Source organism: Danio rerio, chromosome 11, assembly GCF_049306965.1.
Source record: "Danio rerio strain Tuebingen ecotype United States chromosome 11, GRCz12tu, whole genome shotgun sequence".
Taxonomy (NCBI): Eukaryota; Metazoa; Chordata; class Actinopteri; order Cypriniformes; family Danionidae; genus Danio; species Danio rerio.
Genome location: NC_133186.1, coordinates 17,357,471 through 17,371,030, shown reverse-complemented (window position 1 = coordinate 17,371,030; position 13,560 = coordinate 17,357,471). Strand labels below are relative to the sequence as shown.

General features: G+C 35.5%; 1 protein-coding gene across 3 annotated transcripts in view; it reads left to right on the top strand.

The window, feature by feature from the left end:
• rpn2 (ribophorin II) overlaps positions 1–13,560 on the top strand; it is a 111,436-nt gene that overhangs the window by 23,187 nt on the left and 74,689 nt on the right. For all 3 annotated transcript variants that reach the window (XR_012386713.1, NM_212748.1, XM_073915541.1), the window contains 2 exon segments: positions 3,176–3,310; positions 3,443–3,619. Coding sequence is in view for 2 of the 3 variants with exons in the window: in NM_212748.1 (NP_997913.1) it covers positions 3,176–3,310; positions 3,443–3,619 (312 nt within the window). In the remaining variant the exon portion in view is untranslated.

Below are 13,560 nucleotides of genomic sequence, written 5' to 3'. Positions count from 1 at the left end.
ATTGCCGTCTCCCCAGCCAGGTTTTCATCTGCTTTTTTTTTTCTTCTTCTCCTTACAAACAAAGTATCAGCGCCAGACCAGTGGTTTAAATTATATTTTACTCTCCTGATTTCTTTTCTTTTTATTTAAAAAAACCATAAATGTTTAAAGTGTTGTATTGCTTATGTATTTTTAAAGATTATCATTCAGCCTACCTGCAGCGAGAGGTTGTGTGCTTGGCAAATCCCCTTTACTCATGCTACCTATTTCATTTATGACACTGTAAACTTGACTAGGCAGGCTGATCATCTTTAAAATCAAAAGGTATTTTTAACTTGAGACTGCTTCTGCATAATGTGATGTTTCTTATTACAACTGTTAGCGGTGTCAAAATGAAAGCAAACATTAAAAAGGGTTTTGATTTATCAAATGTATAGTTTAGTTTTAATAATAATGTATATAATAAATTATAATATTGATTATTGTGTAGACTACAGTGTCCAACAAAACATTTTTATTAGGTTACTCTATAGACCTAATCCCTACCTGAAAAACGAATGTGAAAAGGACAGGCAGTTGCGTCTCTGCTAAAATTAATTTACCGACAAATTTCTTTTGCGTTTTTTTTTTTTCCTCTTTAGAGATCAAGAGAGCTGTATTTAAAGAATTATTTAACTAAAACATGAATTGAATGCCCAGTTATTTTGCGTGTGAGCTTAGTGCGCCTCCGCGTCTGCGTTTTAAAGGTTACAGGTGCACCCTGACCTGACGCGGGGACCAGATCTCTGCACTATTGCTTTAATTTCACAATTTTCATAACTGCATTGCATTTTCATATGGTAAAATATCAAAATTTATGTTTTGAAAGTAGTAGAAATGACGGGAGTGTTAGTAATTAATGACAGAAAGAACTTTCACTTTTGAGTGAACTTCTGTCACGTGTTATTTTAGTATGATGAAAAAAAAATTATTTAACAAAAATAGTAATGCAGTATTTTTCACTCTGCCAAGCCTTCTCTATTGCTGTGTGGAGCAGCAGCATGCGTCGGTAACCTTTTACCCCATCCCACCCCGCCCCCCCCCAAAAATCATCAATATGTAAAAAAACCTACTTTTGTGAACTAGTCCCTGGTTTTTAGCTCAATTACAATGATTACATGCCTGTAACCAATAAGGAAAACTCAAAACATAACAAAAATTAGTGACCACGTGGCATATCAATGTGAAGAAACATGCAAAATTTTGTGGAGATCGGGGATGAGATAGGTGGTGCAATAATAGTAGAAATTGTCCTAAAACATGCTAAAATGGTTTAAAAATGTAGTAAATGTGCTTCATTTACACACTGTTGCAAGTTTAGTCCAAGCTTATCACTTAAATTATTTACATGCTAAATTATTTGTCCATCTTGGATGTTTTAAAGGTCTCAAAATCACTTATTTTCAATATTCTATAGTTTTAGCCATTATAACAGACTTTTAATTGTCACCTACCATATTTAACCACTAGAGGTCAACACAAGACCACTTCTTATTTGTTCATTGCATTTGCAAACTTTTGATTTTTACATTTTTAGAGCTTAAAGTCATGGTAATTGTATTTAGGGTCATCCTGAATCACAAGTTGACATGATGTAAACACCTATGTATTAAAAAACTAATTTAGTCCCAGTTTACCTCTTCATAATAATTCTAATAGGCAAAAACTGGTTCTATAATTAAACACCTTGTTTTAAAGAGCCCATATTAGGCTCCAACAACAGTCTAATATGCATGCAAGGTCAAAAAACACTATCATAGTCTTAAAATCTGCATTTATTTTTACCTAATTATCCCAGCGACTCTCTCTGTTGGTCTGCATTAACACTTCCGAAATCTAGTTGACAGTGAGGTGTAAATGTTCCTCTGTGTCGAGTTTCTTCGCTGCCGTTTTGCTTTTCCTGAACACTTCCGTACAAGTGGCTCAAACTCGCTCATTTTGAGGCAGGAACCGGCGGACATGCAACAATTTTAACTATGAGGTAAACACAAAACAAAACTTACACCCAGAGCAACTTCACGGGACTACACACTTGTAAACAATCGCTCCATCAGGCTCGCACCATTCACGCGGCTCTCGGTCCCGCCCAGACTCGTCAGCGCTACCAAGCCGACCAATCACAGAGCTTGCGCTAAGCGTCGTAGCGACGTGTAGTTACACATTTTTGAGAAGTGCACGTCAGCGACTCCGACGGCCACGACGAAGGGCTATGCGTCAGCCCCGTAGCATACGCCGGCATTTGACGCAGAAGTATAAATCAGCCTTAACCCTCCTCCAGACGACAGCGCACACACACACCATTAATAATATCCATCTGCAGTGTAACTTCAATCGACTGGCATGTTTGTTTGTTTGTTTGTGTGTGTGTGTGTGTGTGTGTGTGTGTGTGTGTGTGTGTGTGTGTGTGTGTGTGTGTGTGTGTTTGCGTGTGTGTGTGTGTTTGCATGTTTGTGTGCGTGCGTGTGCGTGCGTGTGTGTGTGTGGGTTCTGTGTTAGAGAGCGGGACCACAGGTTTCAAATCTTCCGGGTTTGCGCGTACGCATGAATGGTATCGTTTGAAGCACTATGAGTCGACTCTTTTATAGATGATTCAACAGTTTTAAACACTGTACATTTACAGATTTAAGCCTTAGCTGGATATTTCACTTCACTTAGAGCTGTGTTACACACTACATGGAAGGGCATTTTCTAAAACCCATAACATAGGCTCTGTAAAATATTCACAACTCTGGCCACTAGATGGCAGTAACAGACCACTTATAGTTTATTTTACTGCTCTGTAGTAAAGAATGTTATGAATGCTAATGTAATGCTTCCTGAATCCCAAATTGACTTTGCATAAACACAGTAAATGCATTTAAGATTAAATTTAGTCAAAGCTTGTCAAACTTTTTACTCTGTAGTAATATTCTTTTGGAGTGCTTTTTTGGAGTGTGTAATCAAACATTTGTTAGCTCAATCTAAAAACTCTTGACACTCTAATCATATATTTCATTGTCATAAATATTACAAACTATTATAAATTACTTACAGGCTTCCTAACTGCTGATTAACCTTACGCTGCTAAAATGCTTGAACCCTGGTAATTGCTGCTTGCAGCTATATTATTATTATTATTATTATTGTATGATTTTTCTTTTTTTATTCTTTATTATAGGACCTGGCTGCCCGTTTAGATGATCTAGGTGGAGTGTATCTTCAGTTTGAAGATGGCCTGGAGGCCACAGCACTGTTTGTTACCGCTGCATACGCCCTGTCTGATCATGTGGATGTTGAACCTCCCTTGAAAGAGGTTCGTAATTCAGCACTTCTAAAACAAATATAGAACTTTGTAGAACATTTCGCTACTGATGAAGTAGACTTGGTGGTCTTTGTTCAAACACTATCGTGAGATTAATTTGCATGCTTTACTTGTCTATCACAGGAACAGGTGATTCAACTGGTGAATTCTATCTTCAGTAAGAAATCTTGGGACTCTCTCTCGGAGGCATTCAGTGTGGTCAGTGCGGCAGCAGCTCTTTCCAACAATCACTTCCATGTGCCTGTTATTGCTATTGCACAGGGCCCCGCAGCTGTATCCCACAGTCAACCCTTTCTTCAGGTAGGCCCCTATCGTATGTGTACTGAGGAAATAATCATTTATGAGGCCCTATTATGGGTTTTTGAAAATTTTCTTGCATGCAGTATTTAACCACTCTTAGTGAATGAAAACATCCAGCAGAGGTTTAAATCTGAAAGTGCACCGTGTTAACTATTGATAGTCAAAAAATAAATAAATAGTTGAATATATGAATGGTCTTTAGTTCGAAGCTTTTGCCTGTTCATATTGACATTGACACGAAGCAATTTCAAATATGAGGTCAATTTTCAAAATACGTTAACTTTTGCCACTGTGTCGATTTAATACTGAATGTGTGTTATTTTTAACCATAACCTCAATTAATAACAGCAATATGCTGGTATTTAAGTGTGGTGTTTATTGCATTCTTGGATTGGGCCCACACATACACTCTGTACAAGTCACTGTTGATAAGCCGTGGTGGGCGTTTTCTTTTCCATCTTACTCTGAATGCAGTTGACTGACTTATTGTATCAATCAGTACAAATTAGCATCACACAAATTAATTGCTAAAAAATATCTAAAAGGAGTCATTGGAATGATTAGGTTGAATCAAATACATTTTATAAGACAAATGTGTTTTTGACATTGCATGCATATCTGCCTTTTCACCATAAAACCAAAATATGATTTTTTATGATGCATAATAATCTCTTTAAAATGTTTAAACTATGGGCACATTTTTTTTTTGAAAAAGCAGCACACATATTCAAGATGCACTTTGCTTTTCTATTAACAAAAAATACTCTTTTTCTTGGACTGCTGGTTTAGAGCCAGAGCTTAGTTTCAAAGTTGTTCTTTGTTTTTTGACACCCAATGAATTGGCCTTTAAGCAGAAAATAGTAGCACCAAAGCATTGTCTGTACAGAGATGAAAATCTCTTGTATCATAGTCTGGGGCAGGTTTACCATTGGTGCAAATAAAATCGTTGTTTTTTTAAGCTACTTTTGAATTGTCGGTCTTAACAGCCACAGATTCACAAACATACTTCACACATAACTATTTTGAAAATATTTTCCATAACAGAGTAAATACTTTAGTCACATAGTGTACTTAGACTAATGGAAAATTAAACATTTCTACTTTCTGGGCTGATATGGCTAGGAACCATACTTATTGCATTGTAATCAAGAATTTTTTTAGATGCTATAATATTGTGCAGCACCTGAAAATTGGTTACTTGCACAAGGAGCACCCCTTGCTACCATGGAGGCATCCGGCGCCTTGCCACACTCCACCACCACTTCATCCTAAAACGAAATATATAGACCTTTATCACAGCGGAATTGAACAACGGAAGTTCCCTTTGAAGCAATGTATTGCTATTTCCTGTTTTGCTAGGAGTCGCAGAAACATGACAGCCTCAGGACAGCGGATTACTTTCTCTTTGTAAACTTTGCCATAATTTGGACTGGAAGACGTTGTTCGGTGAATGTATAAAACTGACGTAGTCCAAATAAAACAGCACTTAAAACAGGACAGCGATTTGCAGAATTTGTGCAGAAAACGTGTCTTACACCAAGCGTTTGCAATGTTAGGTTACAGTAAGGTGCACAGCCAACAGCATAAGATCTGCTCATTCAAGCCATTCATAAGCAATATTAACTAGGCTATTTAACATCCAGCAGGATTAGTTTTATGTCGGTAGTCTCGTCTGTAAAGTGTGCTAACCCCCCTTCCTTTTTATTCAGAGTCAGATATAGTGAACGGCAAGGTAGTTGTAAAGGCAAGTTTCTAGTGGTCAATGCGGGAGCCCCATAAATTACACGTTGTTTAATGCTCGTAAGGTTTTCTCAAGTCTTAAAAAACATACGTTAGCTCCTACTCGTGAAAAAAAAAAAAACATTATTTATTTGAAGAACAGCAAATAACATTTTACAATACAAAAAAAAAATACATGCCAAGGTGTAATTGTAAATAAAATACAAATATACAAAATGTAATAATTAAATACATTGTAGAGTTCACACATTTTTAAAGTGGGTCATGCTTTCTTGTTTAGAGAGATGATACTGGTATTATACAAGCATATTTCAGTCATCAATACCTTAAAATTTAGTTTCTTATTAATAAATTTACATTTATGAATGAACAATTTTGTTACCAACATAAGCAAATTAAACTATTTCCCCCTGATTAGGATTATCCCCCCATAAGTTGACTATGTACAATGCCAAAATAAGTTTAAAACCATCTCCTCATATTTACATCATTCTCACTTTAAAGAAATACTGTATAAACTTATCCACAGGTTTTATCCAGCAAAATATTATTTGCAAAAATGTAAATTTTTCATTTCTAACATGGTATTTCTGTGGTAACAGCCACACTTTTCTTCAATTTACCCTTTAATAAAGACATCCAATAAAATTAGATATAAGGTATACTAATTATTTCTTTTTTGGAAAAGAGTATGAATAGCTCTATCATTACTCTTGGTATTTACTGTAAAACAGAATTTGCCAACATAAGATTTAGTAATATCAAAAGACGATGCATCACAAGGATGGTCTTTTTAATACCTCTAAATAACTTGAATGACTAACATGTCTCTGAAGGAATTGAAGCAATAACAGTTCAAAACTTGCTGGGTTATTGAGATTTTGTAATGAGAAATGACTTCTTTATAAGAAAAGTACACCATGAAATGATATAACTGACTAAACAAATAATTTTGTTGTCAGACCAATTAAAAAAAAGAGATTTCTTTTTTTTGTATGAATTGTCCACTATTCCAAAATAAACAACGACGTGGGGAGAAATCATGCTTAGATTAATGACCATGATGAGCACTTGTTTGTGGAAGGCACATAGCTTATCTGAAGTTTTGTCTATATTATGATTACTCATTAAAATAAAACCAAGACCACCAGTCTTTGATAAAACATGATCTCCGCTTTGAAGTGCATACAGTAGGGCTGCTCGATTTTGGGGAAAAATCATAATCACGATTATTTTGGTCATAATTGTAATCACGATTATTTAAAACGATTATCAATTGAAGTCAAAATTATTAGCGCTCCTGGGAATTTTTTAAAAATAAATATTTCCCAAATGATGTTTAACAGAGCAAGGAATTTCAACAGTATTTCCTATAATATTTTTCTTCTAGACTTATTATTTTTTTAAGCTAGAATAAAAGCAGGTTTAAATATTTTGAAACCCATTTTAAGGTCAATATTATTAGCCCCCTTAAGCAATATATTTTTTGATTGTCTGCAGAAGAAACTACTGTTATACAATGACTTGCCTATTTACTCTAATTAAGCCTTTGAATTGCACTTTAATCTGAAAGCTTGTGTTTTAAAAAAAAATCTTGAAAAATATTATGTACCGTCATCATAGCAAAGATAAAATAAATCAGTAATTAGAAGCGAGATATCAAAACTATTATGTTCAGAAATAAGTAAAAAAAAAACTTTCCATTAAACAGAAATTGGGCAGGAAAAGGGTTGCTAATATTCAGGAGGGCTAATAATTCTGACTTCAACTGTATACATAGTTATTTTCCACTCTGTAAAGGAAAGATAAATAAATACAACAGAATAAAAATATGAAATAAACTGTGCTTTAAGCATCTTCACTGTAAGAAAAACACTTTAGCTACAAAAATCCTTCAGTCAAGAGCAGAGAGGGATTTTCTCGTTTTGTTTGATTAATGATAAAAACAGGCGGCAGCAGGAATATTTCGCGCGGGCACTTTAAGGGTTTCTCTTTCACGTGTCTTTTGATCCTCAACTCGTTTGTTTATTACACAAATGAGGGTTAATATGAATAATCACTAAACACCGTGTTTTTAAACCTATTTGACCATTAAAGCGCTCGTGTTAAGATGACTTTTATATGTCTGCGCTCCTCTGCTTGTCTCAGTGTGCGAATGAGACCAATTTAACCGATTAATGGTATCAGTTAAATGATTAAAAATTATTATTTTATATATTTTTATTTTGACTGCATAAGAGGCCGATCAAATACGCTTTTTTTTCGTTAAGAGGGGCATCATTTGAATGGATTACTAACGGCCGCAAGTGTTTTGCACGTGCACATCCCAGAGCAGCAGTGTTTGTGTTGTCAAGGCAACTACAGAGAACTTTTAAAGAGTATGGTTTCCGCTACATTTTTTTATTACATGGCGGGGTGCCACACCAAAATGCCACGGCTACATTCCAGCTTCTCATTCAAAACATTTAGTCATTGTTGTAGATGGTTTTAATAACGGATTATAATTGCACCAAAATGTATTAAAAGGTAAGTGAATTATAACAGCGCAAACTTTTCTTAACCATTTAGTGCTGTGTAATTTGTTTAACCCTATGAGGTTACATACTGACTGACTGTCTGACTGACAGGTGTGTTATGCGTGAGGCCAGCAAATACAACATGGCTTTTAGTTATGATGAACACAGATTGCATAATTATAATTTATTTATAGATAAAGGTCTATGGTTCTGCATATAATGGGCTCTATTTTGACGGTCCATGCGCAAAACTCAAAGCGCAGGGCGCAAACGCTTTCAGGGCGTGTCAGAATCCATATTTGCAAATTTAAGGACGGGAATATCCGCTTTGTGCCATGGGGCATGGTTTAAAAGGGTTGAGTTTATTCCTAATGAGTTATAGGTTTGTTTTGAGAATAAACTAATCAGAGTCTCATCTCCCATTCTCCCGCGTCATAAGCGCATTTGCTATTTACAGGACGTAAAGTAAGTTTACTTTCGCTTTTGCTCTCGTCGATAGGGAAACCTTCACGCACAGACATCAGTTAGCCTATAAATAATTTTGTTTGTTAAGCGCAAAGATTTGTTTCAAAACTATTTCTAAATTCAGTTTTAATTTCCAGCAAACGAATAAATGAACAATATTAAGGAAGTGTGGTCAAAATACTATTATTTCCAAATACATCTGCTATGCCCCATATCGTCTAAAACCTGACAGGTGGACAAATCTAAGCTTGTTTTTAATAAAACAAATATAAATATGGATATAATACATAATACTGCTAATAATAATAACATTCTACAAAAGCAAATTGAATGAACTGAAAAAGCAATATTTTAATCATTTATATTTATATCCTCTCTCTCTCTCTCTCTCTCTCTCTCTCTCTCTCTCTCTCTCTCTCTCTCTCTCTCTATATATATATATATATATATATATATATATATATATATATATATATATATATATATATATATATATCCTTAATATATTATATCTTTTTCATATGTAAAGATATTTGCTTATTGCTCTACATCTTGTCTGTAGTGTGTAAGCCCGGAGCACTTTGGGCCAGACAATAGACCAACTTTATTCTGGTCTAAAGAACAGACTATTTACAGTTTCTCAAAATAGCAACGCGCCAAAACACACCTGCTTTTTTAGACCAGAACGCCTATTAGCGCACATTTGAGCGCAAATGCATTTGCTATTTAAACAGTGTGGCGCAACACCTCAAAATGATCATTGCACCGAGGTTAAAGTAGCAAATAGCAATTGCGTTGCGCCTTGCGCCACATTGCGCCGGGTGTATGATAGGGTCCAATGACTTTATCTTGCTGCAGTTTATAGCAGTTACACTTTACTTCAGGATGCAATAATGCTCTGTAAGTCTATTGGAGACATTCACAAGTATTCTTAGAAAATGTAATAAATGTTGGAGACATACTCTCTACATAAACACACTAAATGGCATTTCAGCACCATTTATTTGAGAGCGCACAAGAAGATCTGCGCTTGAGCAGCGTATATTTGAGGGGGTGTGCAAGAGGTTTTGTGCACAAGCAGAGGAAATCGACGTGCAAGCACACTCGTATTACACATAAATGCAATCTCGACTTGTAATACTGTGCCCATGACATTTTTTCCATTTGTCATTAAAAATAACGCCATAGGTAGTTGGTAAATTTGTGTAAAAGGTTTGCTGCCAAAGCTGGAAAAATCCTAGAGGAAACACTGAAGATGTAGGAGAGACTAGAGTTCGCTGTTTCAAGTTATCCAGAGCTGTATGACTTTACAGGTCTTGAATAACACAATATTATTAAATATTACAATTGTAACAACATAGACAGCAACACTCTTACACAATCAATACCCAGCCTAATCAGTCATTTCATTGTAGCATGAAAAAGAGCACCGCGCTGCTTTTTTCCTTGTCAACATAAAAGGCAGTGTTTGGAATAAAAAATCACATTTGCTGTGATCGGCCCCTTGTTCAACTGCAACACATATTTGTTAACTCACGGGATGACAACGTATGACCACACGTGCCTACAGACATATTTTCCAAAGAAGCAAAATGGAAGAAGAATATTGCTGTTTGATACAGACGAGTTGATGCCAAACCAGGGCTGATGCTGATAGCCTCCTGGGTCTGCGTCATAAACACAACAAATAGGCTTTAGCTTTCATTTTACAGCTTATAAAGCATGTATGCAAATTAATGCAATATCATTTTGTAAACAGTTGTTTACAAAAAGTCAACATATGCGCACATTGTCACTGTCTTCTCATCACCACAGTGTGACTTGAACCGTGAGTGAGAGAGGAAACGATATATTAAGACATAGCCTAATCTTTAAAATAATGATTTCTATTAAAAATGTAAAAAGGTTTTGTGATATAATAATAACAGCGAGGCATTAAATAAATGCATATTTTCTGTGAAGTGAGTGATTTGAGGAAGTCTGTTGTTTTTATTTTGACCGAAGACAAAAACATATGTTTGGGAAAAAAACATGCCGGGTCTTAAAAAGGATTCAGTCAGTGTTTTCGTTTTGTAATCTAAATGAATAATTTAAGGGGAAAATAATTAAGGGCTGGCCTATTTATTTTATTCATTATTACTTAGCTTATTCTGTTTTTCTGTGCTTTTGGGAACACTGCAGGTGCGTGAAGATGCTTTGTTGTTATGTTCTGTTATTAATATGCCAGCATGTTAAAATGAATCAATATTTTAAAATGCAATATTTAATATGTCAGACACAAAATAGACAAGTCTTTTTTTATTTAATAATAATTTAATTTTAATCTGACAGGTAATAAATATTTAATCGTTAATATCAGATTAATGATCGGCGGTTGTCGGTTAGCAAAAATCAATGTTTGAAAGCTGTTTGGACAGAACGGAGTAGCTATAGTAGGTATGGACTAGGCTTGAGTGGTAATGCGGTTACCAGGTATACCGCGGGATCTAAAAATAGCAACAGTGTTGGTTTCAATTCCGTTATACCATCATAAAAACAATGCACTTAAATTAATAATAAATATTATTTATTTAATGCCTACAAATGCGTATGCATGATTGTCATCACGGGGCAGTGTGGAAGAGAGAGAGAGAGAGGTGAGGCTGTGTGTCGCTTGGTGCTCTCTCTTTGTGTGTGTGTAAATGAGTGAGAGAGAGAGAGAGAGAGAGAGAGAGACAGAGAGAGAGAGAGAGACAGCACCAAGCGATACGTTGCTCGTCACACACACAGCATCCACAAGGATGCGCGTGTGCAAGCTCGCTCGGGAGCGATATTGTTAGACCACATGACCCTTTCAAGTTACCGACTGCTCCCACGCTTTATTCGGAAACACATACACATACATTTATATATATATATATATATATATATATATATATATATATATATATATATATATATATATATATATATATATATATATATATATATATATATATATACATATATATATATATATACATATATAATATGATTACTCCAGACATTATTGCTTTTATTACTATTACCATTAATAACAATAATAATAATTAATATTAGTGATTTCTGAGGGATCATATGACTGGAGTAATGAAGCTGAAATTTCATCTTTAAATCACTGGAATAAATGATAAACTAAATTAAATTAAATGATAAACTACTTTTGAATGGTTATTTTATAGTGCAACATTTCAAAATTTGTATTTATGATGAAATAATTGCAGCCTTAATGAGCAGGAGAAGCTTATTTTAACATATTTAACAATCATACTTACCCCAAACTTTTGACCAGTGGTGTATAGAATATTTTATAAGCGAAAATGTGCACTTTAATTTTAACAACCTACAGACATCATCACCAAATATAAAGCAGAGGTCAGACTTTCTCATACAGAGCCTTATTTCAATTGTCAGGTTTTGTAAAAATCTCTTTATCTATTGAATTAATCAATCTATTAAAGAAACGTTGGCTAGAATTCTGCATTATAGGCTTAACTTATAGAGAGACATAGCAGATGAACCGAGACTTCATCAGATCGCGAAGCAGATCAATGTTGATCTTTCCTTCGAGCTGTCAGTGCAGAAATGAACAAAACAACTGGCCTAACACAACATATTACAAGATTAAAACATGGAAAAATGATCATAGTAACTTCGGTCAATTTTCCTAATGGATAAACAGCTCTCGGTAATATTTCAGCATGCTTTCACTTTCGCATTCACCGGTAAGAATGACATCTCGCCCTGCTCATCATTCTCTCTCTCTATATAGCGTATAAATGGCTATTACACAATCATAATACACTGTGATATAGCCTGGGTCGTTAGTTTGTTGCATTGTTTTGTTTTCTCACTACAATCGATCCACTCAATAGGACAGAGAACGTCTCATTCAGGCAATGTCGGACTGATTGATTTGGCGCAGATGCGAGCGCAACTGCTGGATATATGCCCAACAAGCCGAACTAACGTTGGAAACGAAACAGATTCCAAAACAAACATCTATATGTGAAAGCACCGTAAGATTGTATTTGCACACAATTGATAGACAGTCGCAGCAGGCAGCTCTGGCTCGATCTGGCAGGCAACAAGGCAGCACTGGACCGATAGAGCCAGTAACATTCTGTACACTGGCCAGAGCGGTTCGCCCGCTGGCCAAGGGCCATCGGGCAGTGCTTATTGTCGAGCCCTGCTGATGTTAAAATAGGATTCAAATTCCAGTGATTTTTGAGACTTATTGCAACGTGACACAGCAGTGTGGTTTTTCCCTGCGTACTGAATTGATTGGCTGGAGGATATTAACATGTCTCCATAGTAGCACTTATAAACCTCTCCACAAAACAGTAATTAAAAAAAAAAAAGTGCTTAAAAGATTTGTTTCAACTCTGTGATCAGCCGCACTTCAAGAATTTAAATCATAATCACGAAGCAGCCTGGAGCGTGAATATTAATAATTCTTTGTGCAATAAATTAGTATGCATTTTGCTGATCTGACACGGCAGCTCGTCAGGTCTAAATGACATAGAGTGTGACCCGAAGTACATTGAAAACTTGAGGGCCTTCCTCCATAAATAACGCATCAGTATGTATTGTATTCTAGTTTTACACTAGTGGAATTTACAGGAAAATTAGGAAATGATGTTTGAGGCACAAGGTATTGACATTTTAGTGTATTGAACTCAATATTATTTGACTGGGTGTCTAGGTATACCCAGGTTTTTTATAGGGCATCCAATTTACAACACTATTGGAACTAAATATGTGCAGTTGGTACAAACTTTCAGTATCACTTTCAAATTGCAAAAAACTAAGTAGCTCAAAACTACTGATATCTAGTGATGTTTCTTGTCAACAATGTCTGTGACTCTGACCTTATTTACTTTTTTTTTTTTTCTTACTCCAAGTGCAGCAGACACTGTATGACTGTAAACTTGTATTCTGCGTGCGGCACTCGGAAGGGCAGGCTGCAAAATGCCTACGCAGCGTTACGCATAGTGCATAAATATTATTGAGCAATTATCAAACTGTTATCATCGTTTTATCGAAAAATTATTCATCGTTAAGGGTGTCACGATTTCGATTTTAATTGAAAATCGATCAATTTATGCTCTATTTTGATTATCGATTATTTCGAAAAATAGAATCGTCGATGCTGCCACGCCCCCATGTCACGTCAGCTTGGCTTGCCAAGCGGGAAAAAAC